Source organism: Polyodon spathula, chromosome 19 (genome assembly GCF_017654505.1).
Source record: "Polyodon spathula isolate WHYD16114869_AA chromosome 19, ASM1765450v1, whole genome shotgun sequence".
NCBI lineage: Eukaryota > Metazoa > Chordata > Actinopteri > Acipenseriformes > Polyodontidae > Polyodon > Polyodon spathula.
The window spans coordinates 31635051-31656010 of NC_054552.1; the positions used below are offsets into that span (position 1 = coordinate 31635051).

Genomic DNA, 20960 nt, shown 5'->3' on the forward strand with positions numbered 1-20960 from the left:
CTAAGCAGAATTTCGCTTTTTCTGGCATATTTCCTTTGCTCCCCCACCCCCTGCAACCCCGACACGAAACAATGTTAGCAATCCACAGCATATTAATATTTGAAAATAAAAAGAACATTACTGAGCACGCGTTTCACTTGTATTCTTAATTCTCGTTCCTGATTTGTATTTATTTGCGTAAGACCATTTTGACCAGAGTGAAAATGGACACAGTGACTCACTCAGTAAATAATGTTTTTTTAATTTGTAAGCTGCGGGGGTTATTGTGTATGTTTATTAATATGCTTGCAAGCTTAATAACAGTGAGCGCAATGCAGGTTAGTGTAGGTCTTCCTCACCGGCATGTGGCGCTGTTTAGTAATAAGACGCCGGTAGAGTAGTGTGTTAGCACTGTACTATCTGGCCATCGCTGGGGCTCGTTGGTGTTGTTGTTGGGTGTTAGAAATGGGAAGTGTTTTTCAGAAGGAATAAAGAATTGAATATACATGCAGAGTCACAGTCCGTGATCTGCTTAAAAAACGTAAGCGAATCAGCTTATTCTGACATGTGGGTTGTTATAAATGATGTTGTAATAGACTGTGTGCTACAGGCAGAGCAAGCTACCCTGTTTGGTTACAGTGGCTGCAATTAGAATTACATTAGCGGCCGAATCAACACCGTTGAGAAATTCAGAGTGGTTTCGTTTTTGGATGTGTAAAGTATGATATTTTTTTTTATTGATGTTTCTTTCAAGTCGCCACGCAACCTAGGCAACTCCAGTCGAGGTAGATGCATGGGTTGAATCTTAATTGTTTACACATCATTACAGCGTTTTAAAATCTGGTGAAAGTTTGATTGAATAATGAGGCGCAGTACTCTGCACTTCCATTCAGCCCTTCCGCGTTGCTTAAGTTGTGTAAAGCTTTTGTATCTGTGGGTTGGGCGGAGTAACGAGATTTGATTGCTGTGGTAAGATACAACGTCAAAGCTAAATCAAACACGATTTGTGTATCGCCAAATCAGGTTTAACAACACTTATGTTTTTACATTGTTTTCCGCAGGTTGTGACCTACTTACTGGCTGCGGGACTCAGGTTACCATAGTACACACCACCATCCCTATTCGCAATTAATAAAGATACATATTTATTTGTGTGTGTGTGTGTGTGTGCATTCACTGTGCTGAGGGCGCTGCGCTGCAGATCAGCGGTTCAGTCCTCAAAGTCGAGTTCTTGGTCACAGTGAGGTACTATCCCAGGTCATGAGGTATAAACCAATAAAGATCCTGTGCCACTTTGACAAGTAGGGATGTTAATCTGTGTTGCAATAAAACGTTTCTGTAGGTACCTTCCATTAAATATTTCACAAAAAAATGGGGTTGAATTGGGTTTGTTCTTTAGCGCTTCCTGTCAGAGTTTCACCAGAAAGACTTGCTGATTCAGTATTTGGGTGTGGCTTTTTTGCCTAGGGTTGGTGTGTCACAGATGATCATATTATTTTATAAGTGCTATTATGTTTTAAGAATAAAATGCGCAAGTATGCAGCCAAGCCTGCATAAAGTGATTTATGATTAAAAAATGAAAGAGAGGTGATTTAACATTGGGGACTATACACCATACTTCTGTTGCATACTGCGCATGGATATTCACCAGGGCGGTCCTTATAGCCCCTTCAGTCTCTGTGTGCACAATTATACCATGTTAACTTTCCTATCTATGTATCTATTTTATAATGCATATCTGTTTTTTACAAAGTTATGGCAGGGCAACTTCTCGAACTTCATAGAGTTCACACAAACTGTTTTAAAATTTCAAAAAAATTAAATTAAAAATGAGTGACCGAAGGGCATGTAGAGGTGTCTATAAGTACAGACTAAAGATGATTGGAGATGGTTAGTTAATGGTGTATGATGAAGTCTCTTCTCAATGTGCTGTGTCTCTCTCGTCCTGTCTGAAGTAGAAGGCATGGCCGCAGCGGTGGAGGCTGAGCAGGGGATCGAAGTGTTTGAGGCAGCAGGCTTTGTGGGCTCCAGTATGCAGTCGGAGGGGGCTGTGGAGATGGAGCCATTCTACGTGGAGAGACACTCCTGGAGCCGGCTGAAGAAGCTCCTGGGAGACAGCAGGAAGTACCACGGCCACATGATGACCAAGGCTCCCTACGACTTCCAGTTTGTAAAGAAAAATGACCCTGAAGGGCCCCACTCCCATCGGATGTACTATTTAGGTGAGAAAGAGATTACAAAAGAGTCTGTGCTACAGCTTAGTGTACGTGGTAATGATCTTTTTGTACATTTACTTAACAATTTTGTTGATCCTTTTTCCTGGTTTATTCTTTCAGTTTTAGTTAACAATCCAGTGAACTGGCTAGAAAATAAAACAAAGATACAAGTCAATAGTAACACCATAAAGTACTTTGCATATGCCTTGTAACTCACTCCTGCCAATCAAGCACAATTCATTGTATTTGCTCCAATGTTACAGCAAATTTTACGTCACAAATATTGTAAAACAAGTCAACTGAATTTTTTAGCAGCTTTTTTTATTCCAGTAAAATAAAATAGATTACTAATACCTATACAAATATAATGTACTGTGTTTGTGTGTGTGTGTTTTTTTTTGTAGCTATGTCAAATGAGAGCAGAGAGAACGCACTGTTTTATTCAGAAATTCCGAAGAAGATCAACAAGGATAATCTCTTGCTGTTGACATGGAAACCTCTTCTGGAACGCTTTCAGGTGCTTTAAGTTAAAATCAAAGTGGTGCCACTGTTTAACTTCTCACTGCGCCTGGCTATGTATTGCTCCCCCAGTCAAACGTTATTCACACTGTAGGCATTGCAAAGGAGTCAGGAAGCAAGAGGTATTCACCACAATGTTTTACAATGATTATCCATCTAAACTATGACACTATGAGACATTTCAACAAGAGTACATTGTTACTGAACAATCTGTGACAGAAGGGACTTCATCCTTAATATGTGAGGCGCAGGAGTGCTGTCAGGTGTTATTGCTGTATTGTGCTGCATGTTTTCACAATGTCTCTTCCTCACTTCACTGGCTTTGTCTCTTAACCCCAGACCAGTCGGGACTGTGGAGTGTACTGTCGTGAGGAGGAGCTGCTGAGAGAGAGGAAGAGGATCGGCCCTGTGGGAATCGTGTCTTATGAACTGCACAGAGACAGCGGCACCTTCCTCTTTCAGTCAGGCCGCAACTTGTACACTTTTAAAGACGGGGGGCCGCATGGCTTTACCGTGAGGATCATAGTAACATTATTCTTCTTCAATCCGAGATAGCCCCTTCCACTATGGAGTACCTTGACCATAGGAAAGAGAGACAAAATAAGATCTCAACATATTTCTTTTAACACTGTTGTAATACCATTCTGTTAGATTGAATAGTGACAGTCTGTGTTTGAGTTTCTTTATTTCAGTATGTAGGACTGAGTATTGAAGTTATTGCCTGTAGGTGGCGTTGTTGGTCTTGTTTCACATGTTGTATTACCAGCAGTGTGTGCTGATTGTGATCACTGATGTTTTATTTGACAGAAACACCCTCTGAAGCCCATCACAGTAAAGACGTCATGCCCTCACATTAGAATGGATCCCAAACTGTGCCCTGTTGATCCAAACTGGTATTCATTTATCCATCGAAACGATATCTGGATTGCAAACCTTGAAACAGGCGAAGAAAGAAGGTTGACGTTTGCACATAAAGGTAGCTACGTCCAGGAAACAAGTACTCTAAACAAGGTGCCAGATGTCTGCATGATTTGTGAATACAGTCATTTGTAATGCACATAATATTGTTGTACTCAGATCTACCGAGTATTGAAGACGACCCCAAATCTGCTGGCATTGCTACGTTTGTGCTGCAGGAGGAGTTTGACCGATACACAGGGTACTGGTGGTGCCCTACAGCTGAAACAAGTACGTGTCCTCATCACTAACAGTACTGTTCAGGCTTGGATTACTGTTTGTATTGCATCATTTCCTAATGACCTCGTACTGTTTCTCATTGTTATCCAGCGGTTGATGGGAACAAGGTTCTTCGGATATTTTACGAGGAGAATGATGAATCTGAAGTGGAAGTGATCCATGTGACTTCACCAATGCTGGAGACCAGAAAGACTGAGTCATTCAGGTACCCGAGGACAGGTATTGACAGAGGTTTATATGGGTTCATTCTCTTAATATATATTACTGTTATTTATTATTAATTAGTTTTAATAAACTCCATTAAACTTTTCATTTAAAGCCTACCAAGATACCACTGATGTGCTTTTGAAATCACATCACGCTTTGTTGTTCTCAAGTCAAAACATTTTTCCACTGACACGCACACAGTTGCATAAAGAAAACCACGATGAACATACTGTATATTCCTCTTTATTTCCCATCTCAGGACTGATCCGTTGTATTGTTTTTTCCCGTCTAGGTACTGCCAATCCAAAAATCACTTTGAAGATGTCTGAAATAACAGTGGGTGCTGCGGGAGTGGTATGTTTGGCTGGTCGGCTGATTTAATTAGTAAGGCTTTGTTAAACAGTGATGCTGCCTTCAGTTCGTTTACACTATGCTTAGTGTAGGTGTGTTCGCCGGTATTCCTGTGTGCTTTATGACTTTCATGTGCCTGTTTCTTTTGTCTCCAGATTGTGAGCGCAGTGGATAAGGAGCTGGTCCAGCCCTTTGAGGTCCTATTCCTAGAGACAGAGTACATCGTCCGAGCAGGGTGGACTCGAGAGGGGAGATAGTGAGCATGACAAATGCATTGATGATGAAGTGACCCGTAAAAGCTGTGGAAACTTTGGAGTCAGTTTTAAGGATCTTTAACAGCACTATTAACTCTGTTGGTGTCCCCAGGGCTTATAGGAAAGCCTATTCTGTAGAAAGCATTAATGTATGAAGACCCACTGCTGTTTAGGTCATTAAAATAAACTCCAGTCTCACAACACTTCGTGTTAAATGTATCTACAGACCTATAGATACGCATTATAGATCAACAGATATGCATTGGATCAGGTGTGTGATTTAAGATTAGGTCATGTTGTGCAGTGTGAGGAACAAGTAGCTTCTGTTCTTCTTCCTCTAACCTTAACCCCCTTTGTGTTTGCAGTGCCTGGGCCATCCTCTTGAACCGCTTTCAAACCAGACTCCAGATCGTTCTGATCCCGCCAGCACTGTTTATTCCAGTCGTGGACGACGCTATAGAGAGACAGAGGCTGGTGGAGGCAGTGCCTGACAGCGTAGCCCCCTTTATTATCTATGAGGAAACAACAGACATTTGGATCAACGTAGGTTATCTTCTCTTGAGGCATTCAATTGGAGAACAGTGGACTAGTTTACTAGGTGATGGGGAGGGAACAGCTAAGCAATGGCAGTACCGTACATGCCCCCAACATTTCTTCCGTACTTATTTACAGAGAAATATGCAAGGGGCTATATAAAGTGCTATTGCTAATGTTTTAAAATACAAGAGCTTAGGTGCATTTAAATCCTGAATGATGTGTTTTGAACACAGTCCCTAATTGCAGTTAAAACCTAACTGCGAAAAAAGGAATTGGTCTCAGAATATCACTGTCTTGCTCTTAAAGGTTCCCTGTGTTTGCTGATACCTGTTTGTTGTGCAGAGTTCTCATGGCGTTGTCAAAATGCTACTTTAGTCTTTTGTACGGCCAAGGAATATTTTCAAAACAACATTTTCTTTTTTAATGGAGATCTCTGCCGGTATATTTATAAGACTGTGAGGGTCACGGCGTGACGGGTTTGACAGATGACAGCCTCCGACTGATGTTTCTGGTTTTCTTCTCATTCACAGGTTCACGATATTTTACACATTTTCCCTCAGACAGACGAGCATGAAATCAAGTTTATCTTTGCTTCTGAGTGCAAGACTGGATTTCGTCACCTTTATAAAATCACAACGCATTTACAGGAGAGCACGTACAAGCGTTCCAGTGAGGGCATGCCTTCTCCAGGTGCAGTAAAAAGAGAGAGCTGCTCCCAATTACGTTATTAATTATGAATAATATTTAAGAAAAGTAACTTTCTCTTACTAACATTTATAATGAAAAAGAAAACAAGTATGTATAGCTCCCAAATAAGAGTACCATTTGTAAGTATTTTAACAGAATATATAAATTATGTACAGCCAAAAATAAAGCACCAACAATATTCGTTGCTAGTTTGGTTTCACCCTGTGGGACCTCTGATATAATGTATTATGGGCTCTGAGTCCTTGCAATGTATTCAGATTAAATTGTCATGCAAATTTGCCTTCTGTATGAATGAGAGTGCCAGTAACCAGTCCAGCACCAGCACTGAAACGCCTAATTTCTCATTTCATGACAGGACAGTGTACCTGCTATTTCTTGTTGTTCTTTCATTTATAGTAAATTATTAGTTGCAGAAGGTGAAGCGTGTCTTTGTGTGATGATAAATGGCACATTATTACCGCTGTCCTTAGGGAGTTTCTGTGCATCAACAATTGCATTTTTTAAACCACTTGGTTTTGACAATTGCAAGCATTAATACCTCTGAATTTCGATTATGCACTGCCTGGGTCGTGTTCTCTTTCTAGAGTATGTAACAGTGTGTGACAATTAAAAATATACTTATCAATGGTACCCAACACTTCAAGTGTACAAAGTACTTGATTAGGACACTCACCTGTAACACAATCCAATGTACATTTCTGTGTGTTTTCACACCTCTTCTCATGATGTGTTTCTTATTAATAGATGATTTCAAATGTCCCATTAAGGAGGAGTTAGCACTGACCAGCGGAAACTGGGAGGTTCTGGGAAGACACGGATCCAATGTATGTATTGCTTGATGATCAGGGAAACTTTTAAATCAAGTGTGTAGAGTTCCAGTTATTGCAAGCAGCAGCCTAGGAAGAGTGCTCAGTACCTGGCAGCAGGATCCTTGAAACTGAGGAAGTCTACTAGCCAGGAAACCGCTCTGCAATATGGACAATACTTCCCTCTCCCTCTAGATTGTTAGCAGGTTTTTCCTTTGTTTTATTTCAGTGTGCTTTATTTGTATAAATGGTTTCCATTGTCTTCTTGTGTCATTTTAGACTACAAGTATGTTTTTTGTTTTTTACAGATTTCGGTCAATGAAGCTACAAACATAGTGTATTTTCAAGGTACAAAGGACACTCCTTTAGAGCACCACCTGTACAGTGTGAGCTGTGAGGACCCTGCTGAACCTGAGCGCTGCACTGAGAGGGGCTATTCCCACAGCTGCTTTTTCAGCCAGGTGAGTTAGAGCCCAAACTGGAGCAGGGAGAAAACCAGGGAGAGAGGGAATCTTCCACTGCTAGTTCAGTATCACCTGGTAGCACACCTATAGCTGCCAGTTTGAAACATACACAGTTCAGTAACATCATGTTTATCGACAGGGAATAGGAAAGATTGTATTCTCTTTTGAGTTGCTGGCTGCCTTCATAAAGAGCACGCAGCTGCATTTATAGTAATCTTTTATTTCTTATTGTGATGTAATACTTACAGCTTTTTTTTCTGCTTTTTTTCAGCTCTTAGACATGTTCATCAGTAAGTACAGTAACCAGGAGAACCCTCGCTGCATGCATCTGTTCAGACTGCCCCTTCCCGAGAGGGACTCCAGCCTGGACCAGAGAGGCTTCTGGGCCTCCATGATGGAGTCAGCAGGTAAGGCAGGGAGTGTTGGCTCACTGCTCGTCTCTATAGACTAGGAGGCTCCTTTTCACTGCTTCTCATCCACCTCCCCATCGGATTAACGGCTTGTTCTGCCTTGCAGGGTGCCCTCCCGATTACATCCCACCTGAAGTCTTTTCCTTTGAGAGCCAGTCTGGACACACTCTGTATGGGATGATGTACAGACCCCACAATCTGCAGCAGGGGAAGAAATATCCCACGGTTGTTTTTGTATACGGGGGTCCCCAGGTAGGCTATGCATAAAAGAGCAGTGTGTCTTCTGTATGTCTTATCCTCCCCAAGCATCCCGGTATTCTGTGATGTTCTTAGTTATGTTCCATTACCGGTGTTGTCCACTAAGTGTCCGCCCATGTCTCTGCCACATTCTTTTAACCATATCAATGGTATAGATGACTGTGACATAGTGTCTTTACAGCTGGCACACTGTTGTTTTCTGTAATTCTCTCAGTAAAGGTCCAGTGATTGTGTTGGCCAGTGAAAGTGAATTATTTTACTGCCACACTGTTTTATTTTCAGGCTATATAGTGTCTTTGCAGTTGGCACACAGCTGTAGTTATATAAATGCAGTTACATTACATGTGCTGTCTGTTAAAACAACAATGCCACTGCAAAGTTGCTTTATCCATGATGAAGATCTTTTTCACATACTTATGCATTTTATTTCATCATACCCCTGGGGACAGTTAGTTTTTGTTGGTGGTTACTGATGTCTGGCTTTCTTTATTTTTTTTTCGCTTTTGTTTTAAGTGTATTCTGCCATATATGTTTGTCTTTGCTGCAGAACAAACAAACAACATGTTTCTGAATATTGAGCATGGAATAAACCCTCAGCTGGAGCTGGCTATGTTCTCCAGGATTGTGCTGTATGATTTACGGCTCCCTTATATCAGATGCATTCGCTCATGTTTTCAAGGCACATTTCTCACTCAGCCCTGTTAGTTGTACATTTCTTTCCTCTTCATTTTTAGCATTTGTTAGCATTTTTAGCATTAGGTTAGCATTTGCCAGGGGCAAAGAAGCCGTCCTCACACATACTTGTCGTTGACTTTCTTTAGGCAACTGGCATGCCAGCAGATGTCTTCTGGGACATTTTAGAATAATTATAAACTCCACATTTGTAATGTATACTTGACTGGGATTAGTGAATTGTGTAAATCCATCTTCTGTATGCTGGGCTCCATAGATTCATCAGATATGAGTGCTGTCAAGACCCTGACTCAGATCTCATAATGTTTCACCTTTTCATACCTGCTGTGCAGTTATGAGCTCTGCCTTCTCTGTTGCAGAACCCCTGGTGTATAGAGTTGTTAGGCTTAACAGAAACCGTCTTGTGAACTGCTTTCTGAACAAGCTCAGATGTGCTTTTACTATTTGAGCTTCGTGTTTGTTCTGCATTTTTACCACAAGGTGTCACTCTAAACATGCTTGCAGAGCTGCATTGGAAGCTTGTGCAATAGTGTGTCGTGTTGGATCCTAAATCTGTAATTTCAAAATGTTTTAATTGAGCTGTATGAAGAACATGTTTAAGTAGTCTAGATTGCAGTTTGCATTAGTAAATTTTACCATGGTATATTTGCACAGTAATTATGAATTTAACCATGCTTTTCCTATGCTTATTATATCCAGGTTTCTTTCATGGTTACCCAGAGTTTTTGCCGTGCTTTACCAGAGTTACCACTTGCCTGTGCTTTCACTGTGCGTTGCTGTACTTTGCCGTGCTGTAGAAGGGTTGCTTTGGCATGTTGTTAATGTTGCTGTCTCTGTGCAGGTTCAGTTGGTGAATAACCAGTTCAAAGGGGTGAAGTACATGCGCCTCAACACTTTGGCTTCTCTGGGCTACGTGGTCGTTGTGATTGATAACCGGGGCTCCTGCCATCGAGGACTGGCCTTTGAAAGCGCTTTCAAAAACAAAATGGTGAGAACAGTACTCTCTTCTTTGTGTAATGGAATACATCTACTGTCAGATTTTGCTTGTGGCAAAAAATAATATGCCCAGATCTGCTCGTCACATCCAGGACTATAAAATGATCCCAAGCACACTAGCCAGTGGCATTTTGAACAGTGATGCTGGCATTGCTCCATTTTAAAAGCTGTAAGCACTTTTGTCACTTTGCACATTTCATATTCATACTTAAGTGGCTTAGGAGATAAAAGGTCAGTTTTCTCTTATTTCAAGTGAAGTCTGCTTATTTCCCTAGAATAAGCAGCATTCTTCAATGATAACAGTAAGCATGTAAAACCCTTGCCCATACATGCAAGCTTAGCTTATTGAGATCTGTCAGGATGTTGGAAAATGTTGATTAGAGCTTCCTGTCTCTCCAGTAGGAAATGTTTTGGTTACGAGACCCTAATGCTTTCTGAAGACAGTCAAATGCAGTTGTCAGTGGGTACATTTCTCTGAAAGCTCACTGGGGAGTGCTGTCTGCAACTGAGAACTGTTAAAAGTGGGTGATGCGAGCAGGGGGCTGTGTGACAGCCCCATAAATCATGTGGTATGCTCCTGAAGCCAGGGAATTGACTCTGTATTGAATTGTCTGCATTTCAGCCACCAGCAAACATTGCTGCTGAAGAGAATTGTAACCCGAGCCATGTCGGCGACACAAGAGAATGCAATGCTGCCTATAGGTCTGAAGGCAGTGGTTCAGATCATTTGAAAAAACGTGTGTTTGTTGAAAAATGGAGGAAGTCCTGCTGGGGGTGGCTTTTATCCTGATGGACAGAGATGTATTTATGTTTACTTGTTCTTCAGGGTCAAGTGGAAATTGAGGACCAGGTCGAAGGTCTACAGTATCTGGCATCGAAGTACCGTTTCCTCGATATGGACCGCGTGGGCATTCACGGCTGGTCTTATGGAGGTTACCTTTCCCTCATGGGGCTGGTACAGAAACCTGAAATCTTTAAGGTAGGTGCAGGTTCCCCAACTGTCTTTTAAATATATATAATTAAGCTTTATTTAAGACACCTTTGCGCTGCCAAATACAGATGTAGATGTAGAAATAGCTGTACTTATGCAGCTGAACCCTTATGACAACAGTGCCTCAGGCTCCATTGTTGTAGTTTTCAGGCTTCCTTGTCATTTCAGTAGGAGGTGTTCATTTTCAACACTGAAATACAGCAGTTTTCTTTTGGGAAAGTCGGATCGTACTCAGGGCTTCATCTGATATGCGTTACAGTATATGATTTCCTCACATGTGGAATATTGTTTTGCATCAGCCCCTTAGAAGCAGCTGTTGTGTTTTGCAGTGAACGGTCTGTAATAATTAATGATTACTGCAGAGTGCACAGATACGCTCAGCCACTGAATTGTTGTTTCCAGGTAGCAATAGCTGGGGCTCCGGTCACCCTGTGGCAGTTTTATGACACTGGATACACCGAGCGCTACATGGGAAGCCCCGATGTGAACGAGCGGGACTATGATCTGGGGTCAGTGGCCATGCAGGCCGATCGCTTTCCATCAGAGTAAGTCCTTTCAAGCACACCTTGTTCACTGCATCCATTCACTTACCTGCTTGGTGCCCAGCACAAATCCTCCTAAATTCATGTCATCTCTTTTTTTACATTGTCTTTATTGACACCTTCCAGTATCTCTAGCTCCATATAGGATATCTGACACATTGCACACAACCTGTTTCATTCTGTAATAGTACTACTGCCTAGCTGGACAAAAATACAGTACACATTATTTTATGTTTATATTGTTTACTTGTTTTTGTTTGGATGGAGTCAATACTCATACAAACCCTCTTTCCTGTTAACTGTTAATTGGTTTTATTGAAATGTTTCATAACTGCGGGGTTACATTTTACAGTAAAATGTTCTAGTTTTTTAACACTCTGGGTTGACACCACTGTTGTATAGCTTGTACAAACTGCACCTTTGTCATAAACAGAAACAGCAAAAGGGAAGTTAAAAATCTCATGGTATTGATTCTGGCTGGGTCACTGGCAGATGAATCTAATGAGGAGTTGTGTTGTCAGCAGACGTCACGAATGCTGGGCTCATGACCGGTGACAGACAATGCTTTGTTTATCTCCAGACCCAACCGACTGCTGCTTCTGCACGGGTTCCTGGATGAAAACGTTCACTTCGCTCACACCAGCGTTCTGCTGAGCTTCCTCATCAGATCTGGGAAGCCCTACGATTTACAGGTGAAGAAGCATCTTGTGTTGATTTACTTTTCAATTCTTTAAACAGGAGTGAGGCCTCCAGAGATGATGATATCACATTTGTTATGAGTTCCCCTGGGAGGCGTGCGGGGGGAGACACACAAGTGTGCAAATACATTTCTGTACAGCTACAACGCCAGCATTTCAACCCCCACACACACACACACACACACATATATGTATGTGTATATATATATATATATATATATATATATATATATATATATATATATATATATATATATATATATGCACTCACTGCCAACACACGCAGGAATAATTACATGTCACATTTAATCATCTTCAAAAGCAAGTGTGCTGCGTGGTAGGTGAAGAAGATTATGCATAGCTTTTTATTTGCAGAGACTCAAGCGTTGAAGAGAATTTGATTTTTTAATGGAATAGTATTCCAGAAAAAAAAATAAAACCTGTATTGCAGCCTTGGCTAAAACTGAATAAAGAAACAAAACACAGCAGTAAATCTGGTGTTGTGCTGCATGTTGAAGGATGTGGTATATATACAGCCCTGCTGTGGGTTAATGTATTATGATGTGCTTCAGGAGATACCTGTAATATGCTAATACTTTTTAAATACACATGTAGTTAATTAGTAACAATGCTGTACCTACAACAGTGTCAACCCCAGTCATTATTTCAGACATAGCACAGAGGACATGGAATGGAATGGGTTGCTGCTGCTTCAGTGGGGTCCTTCAGGAGCTGTCTGGAAGCAGTGTTGGCTACAGTTAGCTTTTTAGGAACCAGATTAGCATATGGTGACCTCCTCTTCTTTGGTTCTTATGTTCTTATGAAGTGCACAGCTGAATGTCAGATCAGATTTTTTTCAAAGCTAGCTTCTTATCTTATTTAATGCCCCCTTCTCTGAAGTGACTGGTCCACATTGAACTGACTGAGATGCTCACTGTGTTGCAGGTTTACCCCCAGGAGAGGCACAGCATCCGAGTCCCCGAGTCAGGAGAGCATTACGAACTGAATCTTCTGCACTACCTTCAGGAGAACCTTGGTTCACAACTGGCTGCTCTGAAAGCCAAATATTAAACCGGTTATCCAGAACCCTTTCCACCAAGGCTTTCTATATGAGAGCCTGGGACCTTCAGAAAAGCATGTATTTGTCTCAAAAACATAGTGCCTAAAACTTGTACTGTACTGTAACGTACTGTTAACCCCAGCAAAATGCACTGGATAAGCCCACTTGAGATGAGACTGGGAACGATTCCTGCAGTTACTGGCATTGGCACAGTCAATATAAGTCAATATTTCTAGTCTTTAGAAGATTAAGTAACAGGCACAGAAACCAGGACTTTAAAAGGTCATTGCCTAATGTTTATCTTACAACTCAGAGCAAAATAACTCACGCAGTATTGTGTTTGTATTCTCTATAGTTGAGTTAAAAGTCTAACATAATGGAAACAAAATATTCTTACAAAACTTATTCAAGGGTGGTATTAATAAAAACAACTCAATGATTTCATTGTTACACTGTTTCATGATGGCATCAGGAGATAACCACTGAACTCTGCTCTATATTTTATTCATTCTAAATACAGAGCGTGCTGAATCTGCTATTAAATATTGAACCGTTTTATTCAGTGCACTAAGCTATGTTTGTGTGGTGGAGGGGAGGGGATTGTATTTCCCTGTTTCTTTGGACTTGGAGAAATTGCTAATGATTAAAGCAGAATAAAAGCGTTACCGGTCCTGTGTTTGGTGGTGCAGGAAATATTTGGGATATTATCGAAAGCTAGGACAGACAGAACTGCTGTTCTTCTCAAACTTGAACTTGCTTTGTGCATCAGATATACACCGACTGGACTTTTTAAATGTTACCGTGGATATGTCTACATTTGATTACACATTGGGGTTATTCATTTTCAATGGTAGTGGATTTTTTCACTATAAAGTGACAAATAATATTTAAAGGTATACTTAAATATTTAACTTGGGAGTTCCACAAAACTGCAACACATATTCCATTTCCATTGGTCTTAAGTGTGTTACTGCACATGGTCTTTGTGCCTGAGCCTTCTGTCTATGTTGCCAATGAAAATGCACAGGAAAGGGTTAATGGAATTTGCTCATGTTGCTATTGCGATTAGGATGCAACTACCTAATGCAGATTCCTAATTCCTTCCTAGTGGGAATTTTATAAGGAGATATTTTTCAATTTCATCGACGGCATCTGGAAGCAATTAAGTCAACCCTAGACAGTTGCCCTGTTTGAGTATTGAACTAGTTTTAGATTTGAATTCTTTACAGTGCCACTAGATGGAGCTGCTTTATAACTTGATGAATTTCTGAAGAAGCCAATGCCAGAAAGTACATTGAACTACAAATTCATTTCAGTCTTTATCAGAACAACCCCAATGGTGAGGGGTCAAGGGTAAGACAGCTGGCAAACATGAAATTAAAGGGGGCTTTGCCGAGGAAGGCTATTACCAATCATCATTTTATCTTCGGTAGGCCCAGAGGTCATGAACTTGTGAAGTAATTAGAAAGGCTCCTTTCAGAACCTTCGCCTGGTTTGCTGTGATTCCGCATAATTAACTGCTGAGACGACCTGCATTCATTGCTTCTAACAAACAGACACAGGTATGAACGCAGCTGAGTGTACTGTAGATGTGTGGGAGAGAGTTTAAAACACAGAGCCTTTCACCTCTGGGGAGCCTGGGATTAGGGTAACAAGTGAAATTAGTTTAGTGCTCTGAAATTAGCTTCAGTGGACAGCATTGTCCTCTGTATCAGGGGTCTTGAGTAAGTTGCAATAATGAATATAATGGTAATAATGAACTCAAGTGTTCTTATTCCCCATTATTTTGTGGATAAAATTTTGTCACAGTTTATACATTAGTTTGAAGTCTTATATCTATAAAAAGGACAGCCAACTCAACTTTTTAAGGAAATACCCAAACTTTGCACTGGAGAAAGCGTTTAGTCTGTACTCCTGAGTTGTTAATCTAGACTAGAGCAACTACATTTGAAACACTTCTAGTACCTGTAACAAATAAGGTTATTTCTCTATTTGAATTATAATCTAAAGTCCTGATACAGTCAGAACTCGTTCAGATGGAAAAGCAGGGCAGTTGAAACTGGACTAATGTTGCGCTCATCTGAAAAACAAAGCAGCTTTAATACAGGAATGGTTTTATCTAATCATTGATGTTCTGCTTTTTGTGGGAAAAAAAGACAAAAGGTTTTGTAAGGCTTTCTAATGGCGTCCCTTGAATCAGAGCAATTGCAAGCCTCCTAACAGGCTGTCTCGGTTTATCATGGAAATGCAGTCAGCTGCGGAGAGGTATGCTATCAACATGCATGGAAATGATGAATGAATACCTGCCCACTGTACACTACAGTGACAAATGAACGTTTACCCAGGACGTTTACCCAACGTTTATTTCAGGGACTTGAGCTTCATTGCACCGTTTAGAGAAGCGTTTAGTCCCTGTTTTATTTGACTGCTAAGTGGTGTAGCACTGAAATCACCAGGGGTTCTTTTTATTAGCGAGTCTAAAGTTTAAAGCAGGTTTTAATACACACACAGGCTGACAGAACAGGCGCTTCATTCCCAGGCCCTCCTTCATGTGGACATGGCAGGAATGGACAGGATGCTTAGCCCTGCGGCAAGTCTGCAGCAAAAACGCAGTGATTATAGTAAATGCATTATTTATGCTTGTGTCAATAAAAACGCTTAGGAAGGTTCAGATTTCAATAAAAATGCAGATCAAATCCTCCTACTAGAGGGTCTGCCTTCCATATTAAAGACCCAAGGAAATATGACAGTAATATTACAGTTGTATTATTACTTTTAAAGAGTGTGGAGTTCAAGTCTAGGAAAGCTATGCTTGCAGACTGTGCACAATGTAGCTGTTTTCAAATAACAACATTTATGACAACTGCATGCACTTTAGCACAAGCATTACTTCACTTTATCACAGTTGCTGTTTGTTTTATCATTTGGTATTTTTTTTTATAAGCCACCATTAGGATATCATTACCTGAATAAACACTAAATCCTAGGGTTGGTTAAAAACAATACAGTGTTTGATTCTGGAAAAGTAGGACTATGTTCATTTTTCTACTGCATTAATCTGTGGGGTCATTTGGGCACCCTTGACAAGTGAGTAGTGCGTTCTCTTGAGATGCAGAAGACTGCACACCTCTGAATGTAAATTCCAAGTGGCTAGTATATAATATTTCATCCTCATCACACTACATCACGTAAATGAGTCTTTTTTTTTTTTTTCAAACAGCGTCACTTTGTTTGGCAAGTCCCGATGATTGATGGATGCTAATGAATGATGGACGATGTTAAAATGCTCAGTCCCTTTCCTTACAATAATGAATGACCCTGCCATGAGATTACAGAGCTTGGAGTTTAACTACTCCAGTGAGTGTGCGCTTGCACGCTCAGCACTGTTTCACTGAAGGAGAAACCCATATACTGAAGCAGAATGTAAAATCTTGACATTTGTCCTAGAAATGAATTACCATGAATACTATGTTTCTGGTGTCTGCACTGTTTGTTTGCATGCGTGTTACAGAGCGTGGACTGAAACCTAGTCTCCTGGAAGCAAGTTCCAAGCCACAGAGTGGCTTCATGTTCCCTCAGCCCAAGGCTGGTTAGTACCTTCTCACAATCAAGCCCTCCCTGCCCCTGCTTCGGGGCTTCCTGTAAATATTGTGTGAGACTGGCAGGTAAGCAGGATACAGTAGGAAACCTTCCTTCAAAACCAGAGACCAACTTTATGGAGGTCATTGCAGCCCTGTAAAACACAAAGGAACGAAGATCTATAACCAAACTGACATTCACCTTGTTGTTTTGCTTGGAGAAACAGGTTACAAATAGCCAACCTCTAGCAAAAGAGTGTGGAGTTCAGAAAGCATTCACAGGGGTGAGGCTCCAGTTAAAATCAGTCCATATTCAAAGTATATGTCTTTCCAGTCTTCTGTTTCAAGCAGCCACCTGCCCTTACTTTGTTTTTCAACAATAGCCACAACTTTTAAGGAGCCACAAACATTCCCATCCCCATTTGATGGATGGCTAATTCATTAATTTAAAAAGACCCATTCAAGCCATTGGTTCCAGCTTTTATAAATAGATATGAGGTTATCTAAAACTGAGGGCTTATTTCCATGGCACACAGTGATGCGATAGTGTTGTGGATCTTGTGACGGTCAGCTGTGAAGACCACTGCTGGAAACCTGGGTTCAAATCATGCTTCTATTGAAACTGCAATGAGTGAGCAGCCTCTTGTGCACAGCAGTGTGTTGCCAGCAATGCACGAGCCAAGATCCAAAACGGCAGAGGGCCCTGGTGCTGTCTCTCTTTCTGTACAGACTTTGTAGCTGTTTTAGTGAATGTTACATATATATTGATATAGTGATTGCAATAGGAACCATTCAGAATGATTGCAGTCATCATAAAATGTCAAAGTAAAACAAACAGAGACAGTTTAATTTGAAGCTGTTACTATTTCATTTAGTATTCTTTTTTTTTTTTGACTGTCAAGAGAAATCAGGAGAAAATGATCACAGGGCTGTGAAGTTTCTTTCCTGTCATGTCTGAGAGTAGCTGAAAGGGTCTCTTTCACAGAATGGCTCCCTGAACTCTGTTCTGAGATACATGACATGAAGCTGAACCCTCGGCTCAGCCACAGGACACCAGCAGCAAACCAGAGCATCCCCTTGGGAATAACAACCTCAGAAGAAGGCCTTCCCTTCAACAGAACATTGAAATGAGCTGTTATACATATAGCCCAAATATGGTAAAGGCCCACAAGGAGATGCTGTGCTTTAATAAAAACCTCTTAAAGGCAAAATGATTTTAACCACCAATCTAAATTAGAAAAGCAGTGCATTTGAGAATTAGACTCTCACTGCCTTTAATATTCATTAATTAATTAGTTAAATAAGGAAAGCTGAATTTCCACTTGAAATTCAAACACACTTTAATGATATGAAAAGCAGAAGGATAGAGCTGAGCTTTAATAATGCACAAAGGTCCTTTACAAGTCTGTGGACGCTGCTCGATTGTAATACAAAAGTGATTTATTAGGCATCCGATAAATAAAACATGGAGAAGTCAATACATCATGCCGCAGAAAAATGGAAACCTGTTAACCCGAAATAAACAAGCCCTTCAGTAAATGAAAAAGAAACGACAGATTGTATAAATAATACATTTTCTGAATTAATATGAATGCTTGGTGCAGCGCTTTTGAGCACAACATGTACACTATCTATCTGGGGCAACATTCCTGTCAAAGTGTTTTAACTGTGTTTGCAACTTGAGAAATAAGAAGACAAAATATTCAAATATTGGGGATAAAGGGATTCAGAAAATGCCAAGATGCAACTAAAAATATTTCATATGAACTTGCTGATTATGCCGTTATCACTTTGCAGTGTTTTCTGCATCATTGTATATGAATGGTTTTCTTCATTCAAGTCAAGCACTAATCATGCCTAATGTGTACAAGGTCAGTCCTCAAGTTGAGCCCATAATGTTAAACTCTTCTTCTGATGCTTAATCACTAATTGGCACCACACACAATGGATTTGAAACAGAAACACTAGAGTGAATAATCTACACACCATACCATTACATTAATAAGGAATCTATACCAACAAATGGATAGAAATGAATAGTTGACCAAGCCTTTCACAGAAAACAATTACCAACGCCTGTTGAGATCTCTTGCAGCAGCATGCGTGAAACCAAAGCGTTGCTTATACAACGGAATACTTTTCAGGAGTTGAGATTTGAAGAGCTAAGATGAAAAATCACACAGAATTGTCTGTCTGTGAAAAGTGCCACCTGACACCTCCCCCCCCCCCCCCCACACACACACACACACACACACCTTTCATCACTTCCCTTTGAAAATCAGGAAGGATTGTATACAATTAGCAAGACAGATCGGTGCTAAGAGCAACACTTAGTTAAAATAAATTAATCTGCTATATGTAACGTGGTACTTTAAGCTCTAAAAATACATTTGTGAGAACTAGAAACAGTCTTAAAAATGAAATGATACGCTCTAGATGTCATTTAGATTTGGTTGTAAATTATCTGGTATACACCACCAAAAACTGGGACACAGGGTTTATTAAGAGTAATGCTAAACCAACCTGCTGAAGTAATCACACTGGAGAGCATCTGCATTTCTCCCGCTGTCCTACTAGCAATCCCTATTCAATATAAAAAGCTTGCTGAATGACTGGAAGCCATGACATCATTTTTCTCCCACCTCAGAAACAGCTTTTCTTCTAGCAGCCCCTTCCCTGGCTGATGGAGGACATGCTTCACAATCGATGCAGCTTCAATCATGGAGGCTCTGGAACGAGCGAAGAAGCAGCTCATCCAGGGGGACGGCTGTCGGGTTCAATCTCAGCGCTCAGCGTGTTCGGCTGGGGAAGAACAGCAGGGTGGCCGTACATCAATGCAGCTCTGAATGTCCTCTGAAGTGCTCATCAGAAAGCTATTGTATTCCATGTATTCATTAATCAGAGAGAAGCCGGCAGACATGGCTCCAGGATTGCACAAGTCCTCTTCCTGAACCGCACACGGAAGGATTAAGGGCTTCTGCGGGCATCGTTTCCACCTGACCTTGCCAGCTGGCTTCCATATGGCCAAGGGTGATAAAGTGCCTCTTATAATTAGATGCTCTGTCTTAAGGTTTATATTCAGGAACTCCATCTATTTGCAGCCACAGCCACCACCCTTTGCATTAACAGAGCATAACAGAGGCTCCCATACCTTATTTATAATAAAAAAACAACCTTCACCAATCTTTCTATGGATATTTGTAGAGATATGTGTATATAAGTATTGACCACATGAATGATAACAGAGTGTGATTTAAGAAAATACGAGTTTAAAAGCTTCCAGTAAAGATGGAACAGATCTCATTTTTATTGGATATTGAATTTTATTCAAATCCTCTGTAGTTTTCTTTTTTTTTAATCATTGACAATGGTTTTTACCCCGGTTTTCTCCCCAATAGAAATGCCCAATTATTATGTTTTATCCCGGTTCATTGCTGTAACTCCTTGGCAACTTGGGGAACGGAGGCTGAAACACTCGTCCTCCAAATCATGTCCCTGCTAATCCGTCTGGTGATGCAGGACAACACAGATCTGAATGGCTCCACTGCAGACCTGCAGGAACCCTATCAGCCACAGGGGTCGCTGGTGCGCAGTGAACCACGGATTGCCCTGCCAACCTAAACCCTCCCTCCCGGGCGGTGCTCGGCCAATTGTGTGCCGGCCGCTAGGAATCCCCAGTCAGCGTTGGCAATGACATAGCCTGGATTGGAACCTGCGATCTTCACACGGTGCGCCTGTACTGGGTGCACCACTCAGGAGCTCCCTTACTTTTTTTTAAAGCGCTCTGAAAAGCAATGTTTGTTTATCAGAAAAGCTGGTTAAAAGACAAAATCACATGCATGCTTCTGACATGCCATACGTTAATTTAAAATAATTAATAAAACCTGGATGGAGGTGAGTGACAATATAAAGGGGACTCGCTGACACTACAGTACGTAACAAGCATGTGTGCCACTTTTGAGTTAAGAGGCTCCAAGTGGATATATCATGTAATGTCATGAACAACATAAAGTGAGTTCATGAAGGTGCATGCTTCCCAGCCAGTTGCCTCGTTAGGAGCTCCCTCCTCAGTCTCTCTTCTTCCATCTAGCAGACCTGCTGCACCATACCTTACACCTTAGCGCTGATCCACTTGGATGCCTGGTGAGTGATGCTGAACCTCTAAAAGGAAGCGCTCATCGCGGCTGCTGTCCAGGGTGCTGAACCAGTCCAACAATCTCAACTCCAACATGAACTGAAGTGGAGACCACACTTTATCTACTACTCTTTATACATCTCCACTGTACAATATTGATTTTTAATTTTTAATTTGCATGACCCGTGCTCTGGCAGTTTGTTTTTGATAAATGGAAAGCAGTTCTACTGGAGCCTGTTTTCTGAATAAACACAGCTGGGAGTGATTTAAGTCTACTGCGGACAATACTTTTCTTTATGATGCACACACATGCCTCTACAGTTTCAGTATTGGGATTGGCACAGGACCCCAGGGTTATTAA

General features: G+C 41.0%; 1 protein-coding gene across 3 annotated transcripts; it reads left to right on the forward strand.

The window, feature by feature from the left end:
* Window positions 1–388: 388 nt before the first annotated feature.
* LOC121294733 (dipeptidyl peptidase 8-like) lies at window positions 389–13551 on the forward strand. Of its 3 annotated transcripts, none has more exons than XM_041218779.1 (20): window positions 389–520; window positions 1935–2201; window positions 2600–2712; window positions 3054–3227; window positions 3522–3690; window positions 3792–3902; window positions 4002–4130; window positions 4411–4472; window positions 4625–4725; window positions 5089–5266; window positions 5791–5950; window positions 6713–6792; window positions 7083–7235; window positions 7510–7645; window positions 7755–7900; window positions 9441–9587; window positions 10422–10574; window positions 10989–11131; window positions 11709–11820; window positions 12772–13551. In XM_041218779.1, the coding sequence occupies exons 2-20, from the start codon at window positions 1943–1945 to the stop codon at window positions 12895–12897; spliced, it is 2652 nt and encodes an 883-aa protein (XP_041074713.1). In that variant the 5' UTR covers window positions 389–520; window positions 1935–1942; the 3' UTR covers window positions 12898–13551. The 3 variants fall into 3 exon arrangements, with proteins under 3 accessions (XP_041074713.1, XP_041074714.1, XP_041074715.1); XM_041218780.1 differs by having other exon boundaries at window positions 1938–2201; XM_041218781.1 differs by lacking the exons at window positions 389–520; window positions 11709–11820 and having other exon boundaries at window positions 1938–2201.
* The last annotated feature ends 7409 nt before the right edge of the window (window positions 13552–20960 follow it).

Bases quoted from the DNA above. Each gene is read 5' to 3' on its own strand.
- LOC121294733 (XM_041218779.1), top strand. From the start codon at position 1,943: ATGGCCGCAGCGGTGGAGGCTGAGCAGGGGATCGAAGTGTTTGAGGCA. The intron at 2,202-2,599 runs GTGAGAAAGAGA...TTTTTTTTGTAG, and splicing joins CCATCGGATGTACTATTTAG to CTATGTCAAATGAGAGCAGA. The intron at 10,575-10,988 runs GTAGGTGCAGGT...TGTTGTTTCCAG, and splicing joins AGAAACCTGAAATCTTTAAG to GTAGCAATAGCTGGGGCTCC.